Source organism: Pipistrellus kuhlii, unplaced genomic scaffold (assembly GCF_014108245.1).
Source record: "Pipistrellus kuhlii isolate mPipKuh1 unplaced genomic scaffold, mPipKuh1.p scaffold_m20_p_3, whole genome shotgun sequence".
In the NCBI taxonomy this organism is placed as follows: domain Eukaryota; kingdom Metazoa; phylum Chordata; class Mammalia; order Chiroptera; family Vespertilionidae; genus Pipistrellus; species Pipistrellus kuhlii.
The window spans coordinates 60,494,086-60,516,418 of record NW_023425529.1 but is presented as its reverse complement, the minus strand read 5'-3'; the positions used below and the strand labels follow the sequence as shown (position 1 = coordinate 60,516,418).

Below are 22,333 nucleotides of genomic sequence, written 5' to 3'. Positions count from 1 at the left end.
GGAATCAGATGTGCCTGACCCCCAATAGCTATCTTGTTTGTACTACACCACACTGTTCTCCCTGTGTTCTCAGTCCCCTCAGTGACTTGGACACTGCAGACCCCGGGAATTTATGCCATGTTCTTGGAAGCTGAGCTGTGTGTCAGAAAAGACAGGGGTCTATCTAGCTTGCCTGAAACCGTCCTTCTATAGCTTGCCCTGGGAAAGTGTCTTCATTGCCTTTGTGGCCTTTGGATCAGCCAAGTAACACAGCATAGGCTAAATATGTAGTTATTTTGTTCCCAGAAACATCAGTGAGCACAGAGGGCATGATTTGTAATCCCAGGGGATAGTAAAACTTAAAGATTCTGAATCCCTCTTCTGAAACCATCACCTGCCTCAGGGACACCAAGCGCCTGTCTTGGCTGCCTCACCTGGTCACACCATGCCCTGACCTCCTACACTCCTGAGAAGCAGTTTGGTATCATAGATTGGGACTCAGAACATCGAATCGCTCAGTCCCTGCCATTATTTACTGTATGGCCTTGAGCAAGTCTTTTCACTTATCCAAACCACCCTTTATTCATTTATAAAGTGGGGATCCCTTTCCTGGCCAAGTGTTTATCCAGGCCCAGTTGTGTGTCCAGCACCACCTGGATGCCAGGGACTGTGCTAGGGGACCGTAAAGAGTCCTGCTCATCTTGAAGGGGCATTATGAGACTCAAATGCTGACTCGGTGTAAGAGCGATAGATATCATGGTGACAGTTTCCTGCTCTGAGGTGATTAAGACCATAGTTGTCTTTGTGGCCGATTCCTCTTGTCTCTGGCTCAAATTCTATAGAGAAATTCCTTCTGGGCAGAAGATTACGGGCTTAATTACACCTCAACAGTTCCTGAAACCCAACCTAAGGAGCTCTCCAATATGCAGATAATCCATTGAGATGTAAAATTTTCCCGAACTGTTAACCTCTGCTCTATCCGTAAGTATATATAACAGCAAATTAAAAATTACCAATTTGACTGCTGAGAACGTCTCCCCTTAAGATACCTTTGATCATCCATTCCACATGCTGAAACAGGTATAAGCGTCGTCCTTCCCCTACCTTTGCATTTATCAAGTTACATTTAACTCCCTATCAGTATCCTTCACTAGACTCTAAGTCCCCAAAAAACGGGACCACGTCTACCTGTTTCACAGTTGAATTACCAATGCCCAGCACATGGTAGAGGCTCAGTAAATATTACCAAATGAGTAAAAGAATGGGCCATAACTGATTCTATCAGAGTTGTAAAAACGATATTTAGCAGGAATCCAACAAGGTCATACCTTTGCTCGATCACCTTAGCAAAGAAGCAGAATCCAACGCTCCTTTTCCTGCCGATTATAGCCTTGACTTTTATCTTGGGAGAACTAAGTCTTTCCAATGATATTCAAGGGAGGAATAAGTGAACATCCCAAAAAAAGGTTTTTGTGAAAGTGAAACATTTAAATGTTTCTAAAGCATGCCATTTGAAGGTACATACCCTTGTTTTATTACAGAGAACTCTTAAACCTTGCTAATTAGACACCAGCATAGGACCCCTGTTACCAACATGGAGGGAGACACATCCAAAAAAAAATGCATTGAAACAAGAGCAAAAGACATCTTTTGGAAATCTTCCAATAGCTTCTCTGCATACTTCTGTGTTAATGCAGCCATCTTACAGCTGAAGTGCAAACACCTGGCTTGAAGTCTCAGAAACAAACTCATAAGGAGGGGCAGCCAAGGTTTGAAAACCCAAATTTATTGCTTTCTTCAGTTATTAAGGGAGGGCTGCATGTACCAATGAACAGCATCACTCCTAATCTGCTTGAAAAGTTTAGTCAGCATTTCATATTTCATGTGCTTTTGCTGGCACAAACAATATTTATTCATTTGTTTTTCCCAGGCTGTTTTCTGCGACTTGCCTTTCTTTATGTTCACTCAAGGGAGGTGTGTTAATTAAGTCAGGGGAGGCCTCCTCCATCTCCAGGGAGAAAGTTGACATCTTTTAAAGGAGGTCTTCCCTCTATTATTTATGGTTAAAGCCCTTCCCATGGCAGGTAGCATGCTGTCTCCCTCTAAAACCCCTTTGTATTATCAACTGCATGGTCTGCATTTCAGAAGAGAGAACCTACGTTCTTGAAAGTTAGAGAATTACCCAAGGTCACACGGAAGAGTAGAAATCCTCTGCAGGGGCCTTTCCTGTCTCACTGATGTGGCCACTAGACTCTGAAGAGCACAGTCATGTCATATTCACTAGCTAGCATTTACTGGACACTTCGCACTGTGCTGGGCAGCTTCATCTCAATGCGTTATCTCGTTAATCCCCAACAGTTCTATAAGACCTGATAGCATCATTGCTCTCATTTTAAAGATGAAGAAACTAGGGCACAGAGAGGTTAATTCACTCACCCAAGGTTACCCAGCCAGTAAGGGATAGTGTCTAAATGTGAACCTAGGTCATTTGGCCGTAAAGTCTGCACTCTGAATTACCCACTACACATACTGCCTCACTAGCAGTTTCCTCAGATACGCAGGCTCGAGGAAAACCAAGAGTGTCGCATACCGTAGGGTTCACTCTATTTGATTCCGGTTTTCTCTTTTACTCCCGATGGTATGATTATCTGAGATCAAGTGCTATGAGGAAAGTTGTTTATGATCGTACTCAAAAAGAGAACAAAAGGAAGGTGAATGTTGATCAAAGTAGCACTCTCTGATGGTGACGAGACTAATGCAACATTTCAAGACCAAAGATTAAAATATGTATGGAAATCAAGTTTAAAATATAAAAGTTGTATTGGACAACTCCTCAAAAAAGAAAGAGAAAGAAAGAAAGAAAGAAAGAAAGAAAGAAAGAAAGAAAGAAGAAAGAAAGAAAGAAAGAAAGAAAGAAAGAAAGAAAGAAAGAAAGAAAGAAAGAAAGAACGAACAAATGAAACTCATTAGCTACATATGATGTTTCGTAAAACACTGCAACTTATGTGAGAAAAAGTCATACACCCCGTATTTCTAAGAGAACTTCCTACTTGCTCTGTCTTCCGTGGATATAAAAGATAAAGCCTCTCCTGACAGCACCAGTCTTTGCTAAGTGGATGAGCACCTCGTTGCTCCTTTCCCCAAAGCCAGGGCTCGCTTTTACTTGACTTGGCAAAATGACTTGGCAGGAAAACTGGAAGGCTATGGACCCAAATGTTAACAGTGTTATCACCACCATGATGTTGCAAATGATCTTTATATTCTTTTCCTTATTTATTCATTAAAAAAAATTTCTACAATGAACATTGGTCACTTCTGTAACAAGGAGGAGAAACGATGGTTTTTGTCCAGACTTTGCCATAAAGGAGTTCCCCAGTCGCCCTGCCTCAGTCTTCCCTTCAGTGCTCAGGGAATGGTTTTTTATGGACACTGTAAAGACAGCCTTGCAGACCCGGGGAAGAATGATGAGGCCTCCTGGGTGATTGATTTCTACCAACCCTCCCAGCATTCTTACTTACACCTTCTCTGGATTTAAGCCCTCAAATGACAGCATTTCCATTTTCTGCGAAACCTTACCTCAGTATAAAATCCACCCATCAGAAATATCCCAAAAATGCCATCCTTGCGGAGGCAAGCATATAAAACTCTAAGCAACGTACAATATTTCTGAGAAGGGAGCAGAAAGATTTTTAATCGTTGTGTGTTCAATGTCATGCCGTGTTCCCCTTTGTGCTTCCTTTCATTGCGGTGGCTCATAATGTACCGTAATACATTTTTTACATCTGCTAACTGCATTCTGGGTTTTTATATCACAGTTCAGAAGAATAGCCCTGAAAATCCTTTTGACTCTTTTATATGAAAACTACATTTGTGGAATGGGGTAATTAAATTCCTATAGTTTAATATAATGTTACCTCTGCTATTCTAGCTCATAAAAAAAAAAATTCCAACCATCTTCTCTCTGCTTTTGGTAGCAATGGAATTATACCACAGATATTTCTGTTAATACAAGTGTAAGATTTTTGAGAGTCTGCTCCATTGTAGTTAAACCAGAAAACTCCTTTTTTTTTTTTTGTACATCTTTATGGAAATTGAAATGATTGCAAAAGTCTTCTGTGCTTGATGAATGCGTTCTGGCTTACTTTGAAAAAAAAAAAAGTAAGAAGGCTCAATGTCAGGGCTTTCGAATCACAGGAAGAAGTTAGCTCTAGATGAAGACCTAGAGGATTTCAGGTCTTAAAATGACTTTTAAATTTACTTAAATTATAACACTAGTTCCTTTGGTGAGGTTAGGGTTTCTTGGGTAAGGTATGAGGTAGATAATGGCATGGCATACATCACTAAAGTATTTCATCTCATTTGCTCTTCATTCAGAAGAAAATCGCCATTTCAAGAAGACATTTGAGGCACAAAGAGATCATGTAATCTGTCCTTGAGTACAGGTTAGAAAGTAACAAAGCTGGCACTTATATAACTCAAAAAAAAAGAGATAACAAATATTAATGAAGATGTGGAGAAACGGGAACCCTTTTACACTGTTGGTAAGGAGATAAATGGGTACAGCCACTATGGAAAACAATATGAATGTTTATCCAAAAAAATTAAAAATAGAACTACCATACAATCTAGCAATCCCACTTCTGAGTATATATTCAAAGGAAATAAAAATAGGATCTCAAAGAGATATCTGCACTCTCATGTTTATTGCAGAACTATTCAAATATTGTATTATAGTCAAGATATGGAAACAAACTAAGTGTCCATCAATGATGTGTGTGTGTGCACATGTGCATGCGTGTGTGTATGTATGTGTTATTTGGTCATAAGAAGGAAATTCTGCCATTTACAATAACAAGAATGGATCTAGAGAGCATTATGCTAAGTGAATTAAGTCAGACAGAGGAAGACAACTAGACAACTACTTTATGATATTACTTGTATGTAGAATCTAAAATGCCAAATTCATAAAAGAAACAATTGGTGAAAAGGTACAAGTCTCCAATAATAAGATAAATAAGTTCTGGAGAATCTAAGGCACAGCATGGTGATTATAATACTATATTATATACTTGAAAGTTTCCAAAAGAGTAAATCTTAAATGTCTGTCTCAGAAAAAGAAATGGCAATTATGTGATATGATGCAGGTGTTAGCCGACTAATCATTTTGCAATATATAAGTGTATTATATCAAGTTGTTTACCTTAAACTTACACATTGTTATGTGTCCATGTCCATTATCTATATATAATATATAAAACCCTAAGCTACAGGTCGACCATTTGGCCCATCACTATGACACACACTGACCACCAGGAGGCAGATGCTCAACACAGGAGCTGCCCCCTGGTGTTCACTGCAGTCCCACAGCAGGAGCTCCACTCAGCTGACTGATGGTGCCAGATGCTGGGCTCACCGCCGGTGAGGGCAGCTCTAGCTGTGCGAGCCTCTCCTGCCTCCGCGACAGCACTACTGAGTGGTAGTGGCAGGCGCAGCGGGGCTGGGATGAGCGGGAGCAGCGCCTGGCCCAGGCTTGGGCTCCTCCCTGGCCACCTGCCACTTTGAGTACTACTACATCCCTCGGGAGTCCCGGATTGCAAGAGGGTGCAGGTCAGGCTGAGGAACCCCACCAGTGCACAAATCTGTGCACTGGGCCTCCAGTATGTCAATAAATCTGGGGATAAAAAATCTGACACTTGCCAAAACCAGTTTGGCTCAGTGGATAGTGTCGGCTTGTGGACTCAGGAGACCGGGTTCGATTCCAGTCAAGGGCATGTACCTTGGTTGCGGGCACATCCCCTGTGGGGGGTGTGCAGGAGGTAGCTGATCGATGTTTCTAGCTTTCTATCTTTAAAAACAAAAAAACAATATATATTTTTTTTTAATCTGGCACTCAAACCTCATTGAGCAAACTTCAGATTCAGACCATTTCCACTCCACAACACATTACACTCTGCCAATCAAACATCCTGAATAGCAGCTTCATCAAGTACTGAGGGAACCCCCACTGCTGGCTTGTGGCATTTATGTGGATAAAATTAAGTGGGCACAGAGGAGCTCATTCAGCACACAGAGAATAAACAGTTACCAAAGAAGCTCCATTTTTATGAGTTTCCAAATACCTAAAATAGGTTGTGGGGTTTTGTTTGGTTTGTTTTTTCTTTTGGGTTTTTTTTGTTTTGTTTTGTTTTCTTCATCTGCAGTTATAAAATAGCTCTCTGAAGCCCCTAGGACATAGTTATAAATGATGAAGAAAAATCTGAGTTGCAAAAATATACAACTATTCTGGATTGCAAATGGATTTGTTTCTAAACACAGTGGGCAATCGAGAGCTCTTTTTAAATATATATTTTTATGGATTTCAGAGAAGAAGGAAGAGAGAGAAAGAGAAGCATCAATAATGAGAGAGAGTCATCTATCAGCTGCCTCCTGCACACTACCCACTGGGGACTGAGCCTGGAACCCAGGCATGTTCCCTGACCAGAAATCAAGCCGCAACCTCCTGGTTCATGGGTGGACGCTCAACCACTGAGCCACACCAGCCAGGCTCGAGCTCATTTTTTAAACTCCAACTAATGGCGGTGTCCTCACCATGATGTGAGTAGATGGCACACACTTCATAATAGCAACGATGAATATCATACATGGAAAATATACAAACAGATATAGCAAAATAGTCTTAGCTCCTCTATCAAAATTCTCAGAAGACAGCTATCATCAGAAGGAGGTGGCCTTGGAGCTCCCTAGTGGAAAGAGATCAGGGGAAGCAAATGGGGAAAACTGAAAAAGACCTGAATAAGCGCTATGGGGCTAAAGAAATACAGCGTTCTTTACACGTGCTACTACTTTTCTATATGCGTGGAAAACATAGAAAAGCAATGAGTCAGAATAGATATTAACTTTTAGTTAGGTTACTCTTGGAAATAACACACAAACTGATCATCTACCCAGACATCTCAATTAAAAATATATACAAGTGCATTCCTTCCAGCCTTTTGTGAGCTTTGTACCAAATGATCCAAACACTTGAACTACTTCAAAGGTGCTACAAGCACCAAGTAAGCCTGGGGCTTATTAACTCAAGCTTTCTGCAGAGAAACTGAAATGATCACTTCTAATGTCCGTCTTCAGAAGGAGCTAGAACTTCCTTTTTTTATTTTTTTAGATTGGAAAGAAGTCTCAAGGTTTTTATTTTTTTTTTTTAATATATTTTATTGATTTTGTATAGAGAGGAAGGGAGAGAGATAGAGAGTTAGAAACATCGATGAGAGAGAGTCATCGATCAGTTGCCTCTTGCACACCCCCTACTGGGGATATGCCCGCAACCAAGGTACATGCCCTTGACCGGAATCGAACCCGGGTCCCTTCAGTCCCCAAGCTGACGCTCTATCCATTGTTCCAAACCGGTCCTGGCTCAAGGTTTTTATTTTAATTAATTTTTTTAGAGAGAAAGGAAGGGAGGAAGAGAGAGAGAGAGAGAGAGAGAGAGAGAGAGAGAGAGAGAGAGATGTGAGAGAGAAATATTGATCGGTTGACTCCTATACAAAGCCTAACTGGGCATCGAACCTGAAACCTAGGTATGGGCCCTGACCAGAAATCAAAACTGCCACCTTTAGGTGTAGAGGACAATTCTCTAACCAAGTGAGCCACACTGGCCAGGGCCAGAGCTTTCTTTTAAAAACATCTGAAATGTCCCAACCTCCAGCCAAGCAGGCAAAGACATGGGAGACCCGGAAACAAGCTGATGTCCTTGGCGGGCAGGCAGGGCAACATTAATGGGCAATTCATAAACTGAGGTTGCCTTTACAATTACACTTCTAATATGAATTACAGTTGATTATTGGTTTAAGACTGAATGCACATTTTATTACCACTCTCAGCATGAGAAAGTACCGGTTATACCTGAAAATTCAAACACACTTGATTCCTGGCCATCAAAAGCCCCAATCAATGCAAACAACTTCACTTGGAACAGATAAATTATTTGTTTTGATGAAGTATAAACAGAATCCTATATTACTGATTTTATGACATTTCTTCCCTGCAAAAAATAAAATAAATATGAATTCAACCCTTTCAAAAAATATTCTAGACTTGTAGTTCCTAAACTGTGCTCCTTGAAATAGTAATAGTCTGGGATGCTAATACACATTCATAAAAAATAGACTTCTATGACCATATAATGTAGTTTCTCAATTCTCAAGTTCACTTTTCTTTATTTTTACTTTTTAACCTTTTTTTTTTTTTTAACATTTCCAACATGGAGCCTCACTTTACAATGTATAAAAAATAAAAATTCTGGCCCTAGCTGGTTAGGCTCAGTGAATAAGAGTATCAGCCTGCAGACTGAATGGTCCCAGGTTCAATTCCAGCCAAGGACACATGCCTGGGTTGCAGGCTCGATCCCCAGTAGGGGAAGTGCGGGAGGCAGCCCATCAATGATTCTCTCTCATCATTGATGTTTCTATCTCCCTTTCCCTTCTTTTCTGAAATCAATAATTAAATAAATAAATAGATAAATACTAGCTGAATCTTTTTTTTCCCCCCTGAAAAAAATAAAACTATTAAGTTAAGGGTGTGTTTTACAACCAATTCCATCTTAAAATGGAGAACGCTTGATAAATTTAGAAAAATACTTTTTTTTCACTGGTGGAGATTTGTTCTGCACCTTATCTTATTAAAGGTTCTGGAAAATCCTACACTTTATAAACAAAGTTTTTCACTTTAACTCAGTGTTTCCCAAATATATTTGTCCATGGGTCCCTCCTTCTATAGAACTCATATCATTTCACTAGACTACAGTTCTGAGAGCATATTCTGGAAATGTTTGCTTACTCCTTTCATTACCCTTGGCCAAGACATCTCTCTCACCTCCTTTGGAAGACCCGGTGACAGAATTCCTCCCATCAGAAAGTGAACAGAAACATGTGTCAGGGTCAACAGAACTGAACAGATGACCTAAAACTCTCAGTACAGGGAGAATTCCAACTGGGCCACGGCTGATTTGTGCTGCTTGGGAGACATCTGTGGTGTATGCATAGTGATTGCTTTCTCCTAGGAGTGACGCACAGTTTTTTCTGTTCAAATGCCTTTCTGATGTGAGAAATGAATAGACTGAATTGGTGCCATCTGCATCATAGGATGGAATTCGCCGTCTGGTGAAAGGAGCCCCTTACATTTCCTAACATTTGGGAGAAGAGAAATCAATATTTTCCTAGGACTGGCTCCTAAATTTACCTTATCAGCAAGTCTCTGTTTCTGCCTTCCTGAATAATTCCATGATAGAAGACATATGGCAAAATAGCAGGAAGCAGGAGAGTGTGAGAGCAGACATGTAAGACAGAACCAATGACAGGGCACTCCTAGATTCCAGGGTCCAACTTCAGGCCCATAATAAGTCCTACATACACTCATCTCATGCCACACAGAATTTATCTGCTGATACCTTATTAATCCAGTTCTTAAGAGAAAGTATCAAACATGAAAATAGGTTTAAAAGATTGCCCAGTCAGCGTGGCTCAGTGGTTGAGAATCAACCTATGAACCAGAAAGTCATGGCTCAATTCCCTGTCAGGGTATATGCTTGGGTTGTAGCTTGATCCCCAGTGGGGGCGTGCAGGAGGCAGCCAATCAATGAGTCTCTTTCATCATTGATGTCTCTCTCTCTTTCTCTCTCTCTCTCTCTCTCTCTCTCTCTCTCTCTCTCTCTCTCTTTCACCCTTCCTTTCTGAAATCAATAAAAATATATTTTTAAGATAATAAAGGTTACCATGTGCCTATTCAAAGACATACTTGAGCACAGGCCCATCTGTCTAACAGGTCCCTGGCTTCTCTTGGACCAGCAGCATCAGCATTACCTGAGATCTTGTCAGAAATGCCATCACACCTCAGGCTTCATTCTGTGTGCCCAGGATCTGCATGTCCACAAGATCCCTAGGTTACTTTATATTACAAAGAAAAGTACTGATGGAGGAGCTACATAACCTTGGTCTGACTTCCTGTTTACCGATGGGCCCACATGCTGTGAGTTGGATGCTACCTTGTAAAGACTGATAAGTTGCACGTTATTTTTATTCACTAGATGCACAAATGGTCTCTACCTGGTAGAAAAGATAACTTCAACGTGATGGTTTCTTGCCCTGTAAAGCAGAAGCCATTTTGCACCTGATTCTTTCTTTCAGCGACTAGATAGTCTCAATCCCACAATTCCTCTCAGAGCTGGATTGACCACCCTGCTTTTCTCTCATTGTTGAGTTAAATCGATCTCTGACACGTGCTCAACATATATGTATGACAGTCTTGCTTAGAACTGCTTAAAAGTATAAATTATAATTCAAACAACACTGAGATAGTTATTTCTGGTGAACACTGTAATAGCCATCTTTTCTTAGGGAAAAAAAAATAGCCATTGTCCCGCAAAAAGGCACTGAGGATGTTCACTATGATATGAAGATGATTCTAGGACCGGCTGATAGTCTAGCATATAATATAGCTCTAGATACAAGGGCTGGCAACCGAGAGCTTCTGTTTCGGCTCACAGACATAACATGTAGCCAAAGAGCTTTAGTCTTGCTTTAATTTTTGAATTGGAAGGTGTAACGTGCCTTCTCCTGTCCTCCACAGGCTCCAGTACTCCTTATCATCTGACATCAGGCTGTTTCACACGTGTTTGCTACCCATCTGGTCCCTGGAGGCATTCACGTTTACAACCTTTAGAGAAGCCACTAATCTATTAAGCCCACTTAAGCCAGCACTACAGTGGGAAATGGCTGGTCTCAAAATTATAGCGCAGTCTCCACAGCCCTTATTGAGAGGGTTTTTGCATATCTATCACACACAGACCCCGGGCAGCAATGATGAGCGTGAAAAGAGTGCAGCTGCCGAAACCAGTGGCCTTATTCATTGCCCACCAGAGGGCAAATTATTTACATGTATAACAATTCATTTGAAATGCATTTACCAAGCAGTGGCATCAATTTCTTCAGATACAAAAGAGTTTCATTTAAATGGTTCTCAGGGCGTGGAAACCATTGCCCACATAAAACAGCGGAGATAGCTTCATTCTCAAAACTGAGCATTATTAAAATGTCAGAATAAATAACGGGCATAAATGTAGCAACGGAAGGCAGTAGCTCCAGGCAACAGCCTGGTTCCTCTGAAATCAGAACCCAGAAGTTTGAACGCAGCTGGGACCAGACAGAGTTTGGCGGTCCCATTAGTCCTGGTGGGGGTGTTTTCTTCCTTAGATGGATTCCTTGACAGCACATCACAGAAAGTTATTAAGTGTCTGCTTTCACCAGGCATGACTCTCTTTTGCATCGGTGCTCAAATTCATGAAACAAGGACAAGCAGGCACGATATAAACAAAGTCATTAATAATATAAATCTCACCTAGAGTGAGAGAGTCATACGGCCTGTCTCATTGGCCTGCATAATGTGATTTCCATGGTTTTCCATTTGCCCTCTCGATGGATTTTTCTTCTCTGGTACATCTCATCACATTTTATTCTAGGATTTCTTCAGGGGCCTTAATGGCAACAACTTTGAGGAAATCAGCTAATAACACCTCCATTTCTCATCTGGACAGCTAAGAGAAGATTTGCTAGCCGTCACTATCGTCCACCATGGACATGGCATCCCTCCTACTGAGACCTGAGCTCCAACCTCTTAGAGTTTGCAACTGGGTCATAAAATTTGGCTTCTAGCTTCACACTCGGCTTGAGGATCATTAATATGCTTGTCTCTTGATAGGTTATTTATTCCAAGGCTTACTTTGAAATTGCCTGGCTGAAATCTGTGTTTTCTTTTAAGACCACATTCTGGCAGTTTTTCATTCGCTTTGGTTCTAACTGAGGGATGGCACGTGGTTCGAGAAGTCAAAGGAAGTTTTCGCATCATTTCGGGAAAAATCGCCCTGACCTCCTCCATTGTGAGTCTATCCTCTAGCAGGCATCTTCAAACTACGGCCCGTGGGCCACATGCGGCCCGCAGAGGAGTCTGGTCCGGCCCGCCAGGTTTTTTGGGCAGTGAGCGCAGCCAAAGTGTTACAGTAGGAATTAGTAGTTCATATAGTCCGGCCCTCCAGCTCTCTGAGGGACCGTGATCTGGCCCCCACTTTAAAAAGTTTGAGGACCCCTGCATAGCCTCCATGTCACACGGAAAAGGCTTTCCAAATTTCTCCTCGGTCTGCAAAACACTGTTCAAAGGAAGTGGGCAATCTCTAAAATTGGGAAGGGTCAGCACTGTGAAGCTTGCGAAAGGGGAAACCAAAGAGAGTCGGGTGGGGCTCGTGCCATATGGGAAAACGAGAAATAAGATCAGGCAAAACCCCGTGAGACAGCAGCTCTCCACCCCAGATCTCCACTGCATCTTTCAGGTGAAAGTTTTTTGCAAGTTTATGCTCTGGTTGTTTTTTTTTTTTTTTTTTTAACTGCAAGATTCCAGGCAGGTTGGCTCCCTTGAAAGAGCCTTGGTCCTCCCTCACCTGTCACCAGTCACCTCCCATCCAACCTCTCTGCTGGCTCCTGCTCCCATTCTGAACTCCAGTCTCCAATCTCAGAACTCACACCCATTTAGGAGATTTACCTTAAATCCACTTCTCCTATGTACCTGCTCATGTATCTCAATAAAAGTTGACACTGACTTGGAGTGTTCTGTATTTCTGTGTGCTAGGGTGTTAGTTCTTTGAAGCAAGTACCACTTTTTAGGTTTTGTGGGGTTTTTTTAATCCCTTTTTCATGGTGCCTGAGATTCTTTAGTCTCTTAAAGAATGTCTGTTCACTTGATTGGCCATTTCAGAAAGGCCGGTACATTCCAGGGAAAGGATAATGAAAAAAGAGGGAGAAAGAGAGAGAGAGAAACATGATTAATGACCTAATGCTCTCTAACAGATGAAAGTGTTTTCAGCTATTAGAGCCAGGTCAATCCCCAGCCAAGGGTATTGGAATCATGCTAAAAAATATATGTTCCAAAAGAAACTTTATCATCCTACAGATTTACTGGCCTTAATGAGTAGTTTACAAGGTATATGTATTAGCTTTTTTTCTTATAAATATCAAAATAGAAATGAAGAATAATGCCCCCAAAGATGTTCATGCCCTAATCCCCAGAATCTGCAAAGATGTTAACTTAGTAGATATGATAAGGGCAGCATGAATTATCCAGTGCGCTCAATGTGTCCTATCCGTCTTTAAAAGGAAAGGCCATGCCCAGCAATAGTCAGCGGGAGAGAGATGTGACAAAGGAAGAAAAGGAAGAAAGATGCAACAGGCTGGCTTGGAAGGTGGAAGGAGGGGTCCATGAGCCAAGGAATGTGGGCAACCTCCAGAAGCCAGAAAAGGGAAACAGAGTCTCCCCCGGAGCCTTCAACAGGGACACAGTCCTGCCAACACCTTGACTTCAGCCCAGTGAAAACTCTATTGGAATTCCAACCTTATGAAACTGTAAGACAAACTTGTGTCGTTTTAAGCCATGCATAATTGGTTACAGCAGCAAAAGAAAGTGGACACAAAAGGCAACCCTTCAGCTTGGCCCTCAAAACTGAGGAGCAGGCATTCCCTGCTTAGCCCTCAAACCAGAGAGATTTCTTCTTCCAGCTGAAACTATCCTTCTATTCCCCCTTTTCCTCTCTACCACTTGGCTGACTTTTTCTCATCTTTCAAGACTCAGTACAAACTTTCTCTCCTCTGAAAAATTTTGTTTTATTTTCTATGTAGGCTATCAAGGTCTGAAAAGTGGGGACCATGTCGTGTTCTTTGTACATGTTAGTTTGAAAGATGGAGTTAATTAATCATCATTTGATGGAGTGTAAAAAATAAGGAACAATCAAAATGCTTTCTTGTCACTGCTTTTAAGAAAAATGATCACTCACTCACTAGGATCCACTTTCACTCACATTCATCAAGTCCTACCTTGGTCTTTCTCCTCCTCTCTTTAGACACACACACACATACAACCTGGCAGTTAAATCCCAGTTTGTGGCTGTTCAGAGTCAAACAAGTAAGCAATACATTCACCCCTGATTAAAAAATAAATAAATAAAAAATAAAAAAGGAGCTGTTAAAAAAAAAAAAAAAAAAAAAAAAAAAAAAAAAAGAGCTGTTGGAGGTCAAAGGCTGAAAGCAGAAAATTTCAAGGAAAATTTAAAATGCATGGAAAAGATTTCAAAACGTGGAGTTTAAACCCAGATCCAAATTTTGAGAATTAAATAACAGGAAATTTGAGAATTAAATAACAGGACTCATGTGTGATAGTTTTTTAAATATATCCATAAACACTTTGACACTCCTCTTCCAAAAAAAGTGAAGCCTAATTTCCCCTCCATTGAGGGTAGGCAGGAGTGAGTCCCTTCTGATGAATGGAATACGGATGATGTGAACAGCATGAGATCAAGTCAAAAAAGGCATTACAACTTCCTAGCCACATGAGTGACCCATGCTGAGATAAGATCCCAAACCGTCAGACAATCACAGGCCCACAGCTTGACAGCAACCAGAGGGGAGACCCTGAGCCAGAACCACCCAGCTGAGCTGTACCCAACGTCCCAACCACAAATACAATGAGGTAATAAATGTTCATTGTTTGAAGCCTCTAAGTTTGGGGGCCATGTGTTATACAGTAAAATAGTCAATATAAATGAGATATATTCCATAGGGCAAGTGGTCGGCAAACTCATTAGTCCACAGAGCCAAATATCAACAGCACAATGACTGAAATTTCTTTTGAGAGCCACATTTTTTAAACTTAAGCTTCTCCTAACTCCACTTCTTCAAAATAGATTCACCCGGGCCGTGGTATTTTGTGGAAGAGCCACACTCAAGGGGCCAAAGAGCTGCATGTGGCTCGCGAGCCGCAGTTTGCAGATCACAGCCCTAGGGCAAAGGTGACAAATTGGAAAGTCAAGAACCTAGAAAGGTCCTCAAATATATTTTTCTCATCTCTAAATGGTAGACTTTTTATGAGCCAAATTTTAAAAATCATTCAATTCTATTTAGAAATCTAGATTGCCAGTCTCGCTCAGAAATGTCGAGATCTGGCAACACAAAGAAAGGCCTGCATTTCTATGTGGCAGCCGTGAGCGGGAAGCAGACCAGCCTTCCGCTGGAGAAGACGCATGCTCTCCCGGAGGACACTGGAGTCCCACCAGCCCCTCTTCATGGCCAGCAGTGTGGCTTTAGCAGTGCTGTTCCTCTTTTAGTGGAGAAGTGTTTGCCAGCTCTCATATCTCTACCAAAAGTAGGAGACAAATGATATATTGAAAGGGCTGTGTGTCTTAAGAAGTCTAAGAAAAAACTTACTTCTTAGTGGAAGTGAAGAATATTCTCGCATGTCTAATATGCTCTAAATGTGTATCTGCATCAAATACACACAACTTAGGATCCTGTTTTTTTCTTCCTCTTGGAGCTGTGCTCATCTAGCCTACCTGACTAGTCCCCTTAGGTAAGTGAGTTTGCCAAGCCTGCTCTTTCTTATGGGCTCTTTGAAATGGGGCTAAAATAAGTCAGAACATGGCTCATCAGCTTCTTCAAGGTAGCTGCCAATACTACACCTTCCCTCTCATACTGCATGTTTTGAGAAGAAACTTGCTGAGACTATAGACTCTATAAAAATTTTCTGGTTTTGTACATATAATAACTATTTAGCCTGAGTTAATTGCTGACTCAAATTGTGTCTGAGTACAACCATAGCAACTAGCCAAAGACGTAATCCCAAGTACAACCCCTACTTCACCATAAATGTGTACTTTTTACTATTATTAATATTTCTAGGAAATCGACATTGAAAATGAGAGTCAGAAAACTACGGCACACAGAGCAAGCCTGACCCACCACCAGCTTTTATGAATGAAGTTTTCTTGGACTATAGCCATACTCGCTCATTGACAAACTGGCAGCCTCTGCACCATCGTGGTTGAGCTGAGTCGTTGTGGCAGAGACCTTATGACCTGCAGAACTAAACGGTTTACTACTTAGCCAAAGCCTGAATGAGAAGAATCAAACACAAGCATTTGGGTGATTAATAAGCCAGAAGCACACGGCTTCAAAAGAACACAACACGGGAGAAGATAAAGTCACCATGCCCTATCCAACATCTTCACCTTAAAATCCATAGTTGATAATTGTAAAGCTTTCCTTACCTTACAAATGAACATAAGTAGCATAGGTTTTTAAGTTGAAAATAAACTGACCGTGGCTAATTTCTGAACATCTTCATCTGATGCTCCCAGAGATGCCAGGCCTATTTCTTGTGAAAACTGAGCAAACTTGGGGTCCGCAAGTAGTGGAACATGTCCCAGAAGTTCATGGCATGTGTCTCTGACAAGAAAAACATCACAAAGAAATGTTATGCTAGAAGCTTTAACTATCACTGGTAGACAAGACTTAAAATCCTAAACATAACCTTAATATGTTTACTGAAATTAATTCTTGTTAATTTCATCATTCTAAGACTTTTATCACATTTTAACAACTCTGAAATCCAGATGTACCTTACAGTCAATGGCATCTTAAATTATTATATATAATATTTTTAGTAAAATAATAGCGACTACTATTTACAAGTGCTTACTTTATACCAAGCACAAGGTAAGTGTGGCCAGATTATTAGGATCTCTGAATACATAATAATCTGGCCACTCAGTGTATATCCTATATAATAAAAGACTAATATGCAAATTGTCCCCTCGACCAAAAGTTCGAGCAGCAGCCAGGCTAGCCAACCACCCATATCCCCTCCCCTGGCCAGGCTGGCTAGACCCCACTCATGCATGAATTCATGCACCAGGCCTCTAATACACACTTAGTGGCCAGATTATTATGCATTCAGAGATCATAATAATCTAGTCACTCAGTGTGTGTGTGTGTGTGTGTGTGTGTGTGTATGTATTTCAATCCTCAAGAGAGATTTAAAGGATTAGAGGATTAAAGCAATTTATTAGTACAAGATCCTGTAGCTCAGGAGTGAGCCAACTTCAGCCATAGACCAAATCTGGCCCATTGCCTGTTTTTGTAAAAAAATGTTTTATTAGAACACAGCCATGCCCATTCATTTATTTATTATCTGTGACCCCTTTTGACTAAAACAGCGGAGTTGAGTAGTTGTGACCGAGATCATATGGCCCACAAAGCCTGAAATATTTACCAGTTGGCCCTTTACGGAAAAAAAGCTTGCTGACTTTTGCTATAGGTAGTGATAAAACCAAAATATGGTTTTATCCAGCTTGTTATGACTTCCAAATTCTTGCTCCTAACTGTTCCTTTGGTTGCACTGCATCTCATGTTACACTTTGCCAGCCTCTGGGAAACAGCAGAGGATCATATTGTCGTCGCCAAAGTGGCTTCATTCACAGACAATTTATCTGCCTATAACACAAGCAATTCCCTGCAGAATGCAAGACCCTCCCAGCCCTCTGCTTTGGTTCGCCTGAACTAAGTAATAAAAGAAGCTTAGAACCTCACTCATTTGCCTGAGCTTCCATTTGGAGCTGAATGATCAGGCAAAGGCAATGTGTGTCACAATTTATCAAGGCAGATGACTTACTGAGTCATCTCTATGAATTACAGACTGTTTCCTGAAACCACACTATATTGGAACGAAGTCCCCTGTGCCTCTCTGGGAATGGATCAAGAGGCAGCAATATTTTCTTTTCTTTACAAAAACCAATTAGCCAGGTTGTAATTGAAAGATGTTTCCTGATTTCACCTGGGCTCCTCTGAAGTGTATCACATCAAACAAGTGCTATAATATAAATGCCAGGTGCAACCACCATATTACAGTATGAAGTAGATTGGATGGTCATGTGGTTGAAGCAAGTGAACGGTGGTCAGAGACACAAGATTGATGCCCAGATAAAACAGATGGCACTGCTCAATCAAAAAAATCTTGTTCCCACAACTGAAACCACATCCCCACTGGCCGGCCACTTCATAGACACACCAAGTGAAAGGGCAGCCAAATGACATGTGTGGACATGATACTAAAAGAAACTCCAAATCCGTTCCCTGTCAACTGTGTGCCAAAAGCCTTCTTCTTGCACATAAGCTGAATTTGTGGAGAATAAGATGTGTTGTGTGTTTTTTCTCTATTCACAATGCTTAAGGCAAAGAACTGGGGACCAAGCCTCTCATTTTACCCATGAATAAAATAAAAAACAGAAAGAAATAAAAGGAAAGATAGCATATACTGAGTTCTTACTGTGTCCTGGGTACTGTATAAAATGTTTTCATATCACATTGTTAATTTAACCTTCACTTACAAAGAAGTCTTATTATTTCATCTACCAAATGGGCAAGCTAAAAGTCAGTAAATTTAAGCATCTTTGCAAGGTCACTCTGTTAATAAGAGACAGAGACAAGATTTGAAATAATATTCCTCTGCCTTAAAGCTATGCTTATTCTGTTCTATTGTTTTAACTCGTATTTGTAGAGTAAATGAGAAGGGAGGCAGCCCTTAGTTTTTGAGAAGGAGTGGTCACCCAAGTTAGTTAGCCCAAGTAAAAATGTAGTCAGCATATCCAAAGTCTCTTGTCCAACTAGTCAGTAGTCTTCAACTCCCCCAATTACTTGAGGAGCCTTTTTAAAGTTACCAGTGAATGGATCCTAGCTAACACCAATTCAGGCCGACTCTTTGGGACCTGGGCCTCTGTATTTTTTTTAAATTCTCACCCAAGGATATGTTTTATTATTGACTTTAGAGAGAAAGGAATGGAGAGGAAGAGAAAGAGAAACATGGATCAGTTGTGTCCCACATGCACCCCAACGGGGAATCAAACTTGCAGCCTAGGTATGTGCCCTGGCCGGGAATTGAACCTTCAACTTTTTGGTGTACAGGATAACACTCAAACCAACTGAGCCAACCAGCCAGGGCTGAGCATCCACATTTTTTTAAAACTTTCTGAATGATAATGAGACGCAGCCAGAGTGGAGACCCAATACATAATTGATGATGGTAGGAGCTCTTCTAGCAAACTTCAAGCAACTAGCACTTGAAATTGAAGCTGAATGTGAGTATGTACTTTTGAGCTGCTCAAATTTAATTTCACTAGAACCACATCATTAATACTAGAGAATAATGAAAGGAGGTGACAGAAAGGTCACCAGGTAGCTAAGTATTCCTTTGTGTGTATTTGATCCAGTTAAATGTCTAATACTTCCATGGTAGGAGTGGACTCCATAGACTCACGCCTGTGATCAGTATTTTAAAAGGTCATGCTGTCTGCACCACTGTTGGAATTAGGATCAAGTGGCCCACCCTGGATAAATCTGAATACACCACTGTAAATACTAAAACATCCCACTGACCCAGGCGGAAAAATATGACAACAGTAACTCCAAAATTAGACCAGATATCAAACTCCAGGGAAATACTGATGCTGGTATTAGCTCTCGGTATAGATAAGCAAAGTGAGCAGAAACAAAACTAACTTTCGTGGCCGACACATACTAAATGCTTGCTGTGGTCAGACACAGCGCTAAGTGCATCATAATGTGAGCATAGGAGAGGCAGTGCCTACTGTGCTGGTGAATGCTCGGTGCCGTACCAGATCTACTTTTGAGCCTGTTATGTACTTGAGGAAGCTGCTGCAGCAGACAGCCTTCCATCTACCTCGGTCCTAATGGAGTCTGAAGGGTAGGAAGGAAAGTGGAAAGCTGGCGATTGGAAAGGCGAGAACCAGGGAAATACAAGAGATCTCAAGACATGAAGGAGCCCGTTCTCTGTGGTAGGAAGAGAGCTGTCCCCTGGATTTTAAGTGAACGTGCCATGATCAGAAACCTGTACCTCACCGCCAGTTTAGGAATCTTTAACAGCATTACAATGGCAAGGTAATCCAACTATACCTAGAAGAGGAATTATACATTTGAAAGAAAAAGAAATCATACAATCCAGCTGTTTAAGTTCTATTGTTTCACTGAGAGGGAAACCCTGGCCCTAGGCCGTGAGGTTCACAGTTGGTAGGAGCATCAACCCCTACACCAAAATGTCATGGGTTCGATTCCCAGTCAGGCACACGCCTACGTATCAGATTCAATCCCTGGCTGTGGTTTGGGAAGCAACCGATCAATGTTTCTCACATCCATGCTTCTCGCTTTCTCTCCAAAAACAATCAAACAAACAATGAAAGCCAGAAGCAAGATGTCAACAGAAGGTTTAATGGCATGTGCGGGTGCCCTCTGCCCCATTAGAAGCGGAAATGATGGCTCAGGACTTTGCTACTCTGTGCCCTCTCTCAGCCCCGTGTCCAGGCAGAGACCCCGGGAAGACCTGCTGCTGGGATCCCCCAGCCGGTGGGGAGGAGGTGCAGGAACCAGCTTGTCCTTGAGCCAGGCTGGGGGCACCATATTTTCACACCAGAAAGAAGGTGGTTACCTGTACTGACACTGGTGGAACTTTCTCAGAAAGAAACACCAGCTTGTTCTCTATCCCAGGGTCTTCTGATAATTTTCGGGGTGTGGACCAGGGAAACTGCAGTGGAAAGATCTTTAATGTTCACTAATAAAAGCAATTCATTAACTTTAAGAAGCTGGCATTTTCTTGAATGTCTTCGCGACTGAAGGACTTAGACGCTAGGTTGACTACAGCTCTCCGGGGCTGGAAGAGGTTGCAGGTCATTGGGAGACTGAGCGGGGGAGACGAGGCCTTCTCTCCAGCCGTGGCATCAGTTCAGTTGCACTGGGCTGACTCATTCCATTTCACCCTGTTTTACAAAGTGCAACCGCCTGCATGTCCTGCAGGTAAACTAGTTCCCAGCCTCGGTTACGGCACCCACTGATGGATCCCTGAGTGTCTAATTGTGAACAGGTTTCTGATGTGAGTCCACAGCTATTGCCTGACCTCGCCAGATCCTCCTTAAAAGACCCAATTATTCGGCCATAATTGCACCTGTTAGCACATGCTGCCTCCAATCTCTACATCGGCAAACTTTTTCTCTTTTCAACTCACATCCCTTTGATGTGTTTTCGCCCTGAATAATGCTTGTCAGAGCCCTTTACACAATAGCGCTCTGTTCACTGAAAATGTCGGACCTTTCAAAACTGTTCACACTGTAAAACATCATGTCTCCTTTTGACCAAGAAAAAGAAAAAGAAAAAGAACGAAAAGCTGGAGCTGATATCAGACACTAAACTTGGGCTGCTCGAAATTGGAATCTTCTCTGATAGGCCCTTCCGAGGGACTCTAAAGCCTGCTGAAATGGGCCTACACAGGAGCCGGGGCAAAATGCCTCCAGAGAATTCTTAAATCATCCTCAGAAAGTTGCCATCATTCTGCTGCACCGGGAAACAAGGGTCCTGGCTGTTAAATTCAAAACCAGTCTGGCATTTTTCTCCCCTCATCGGTTTCCAAAGCGGACTCCCCCAGCTACGAAGGAGGGGTTGAACACTTCTTTCCATTCCTGCTGTAAATTAAAACCTTTAGAAAGCAGTGAGTGGGCACCCAACATGGGCTTCCAATCCCAAATCTGCGCAACTGCCTTTTAAGCCATATTTCTATGGGTTTTGTTTGTTCTAAATGACAAGGAAGCCAACACATCACAAAGAGAAAGAAAGGAAGAGGGGTGGAAGGGGTGGGGCGTTCGCATTGGTGAAAAGAAAGTAGGTGAGCTGGGAGCCAAGATAGGGTATTTTTTTCAGCTGTCACACAACATTTGGCGGGTAAATGCAAGTCATCGGGGATAACACACCCGGACGCATAGGAAAGGGGGTCACTTGGTTTGTTTTCACTGCACAAGGAGATGATAACAGAAATTCATTTAGGACTGAGAAAAAAATGTTTCGGTGTTCTCTTTGGAGCCGTATACAGAGATTCTTTAGCTTAGGTTTAAAATACCGCACTATATAATCCAGCCCCGTTTATAGGCAGCCCTTATGATCATTCCCTTTTATCCTTATCAGAGTGTAGATAGACACCTTTGTGGCCCTCTTTTTATGAATCTGAGCACCTGGATACTGCCCTGGAGAAAGTCTTATTTACTTTTTTCCCCTTAGGAGTTGTAAGTAAGGCCACTGATGTTATTCTTCTGCACTACAATTCTTTTGACACTGGCAGAAAATACTATAGTTATCTTTTTGGAAATTTAGTTCGAGAAGCATTTATACTATGTGCCTATTATGGACCAGGTACTATGTTAGGAACAATAAGGCATTTCTGAATGTAAATCTTAGCCAAAGTCACCTTATCCTATATAATAAAAGGCCAACCACCATAAGCGTAACGACTGGAACGACCAGAGAACAGAACCACCACGGCCCTCACCAGGCTGGCCCGGCCCCCAATCAAATGGTTAGGGGTGATAAGGCAAGCAGGCAGGCAGGCAGAGTGGTTAGGGGTGACCATGTAGGCAGGCCAGTGGTTAAGTGCCATC

General features: G+C 41.7%; 1 protein-coding gene across 1 annotated transcript in view; it reads right to left on the bottom strand.

The window, feature by feature from the left end:
• TPH2 (tryptophan hydroxylase 2) overlaps positions 1–22,333 on the bottom strand; it is a 98,405-nt gene that overhangs the window by 23,086 nt on the left and 52,986 nt on the right. The window contains exon 8 of the mRNA XM_036458379.2: positions 16,163–16,289. Within this exon, the coding sequence (XP_036314272.1) occupies positions 16,163–16,289 (127 nt within the window). The remainder of the gene's footprint in view (positions 1–16,162; positions 16,290–22,333) is intronic.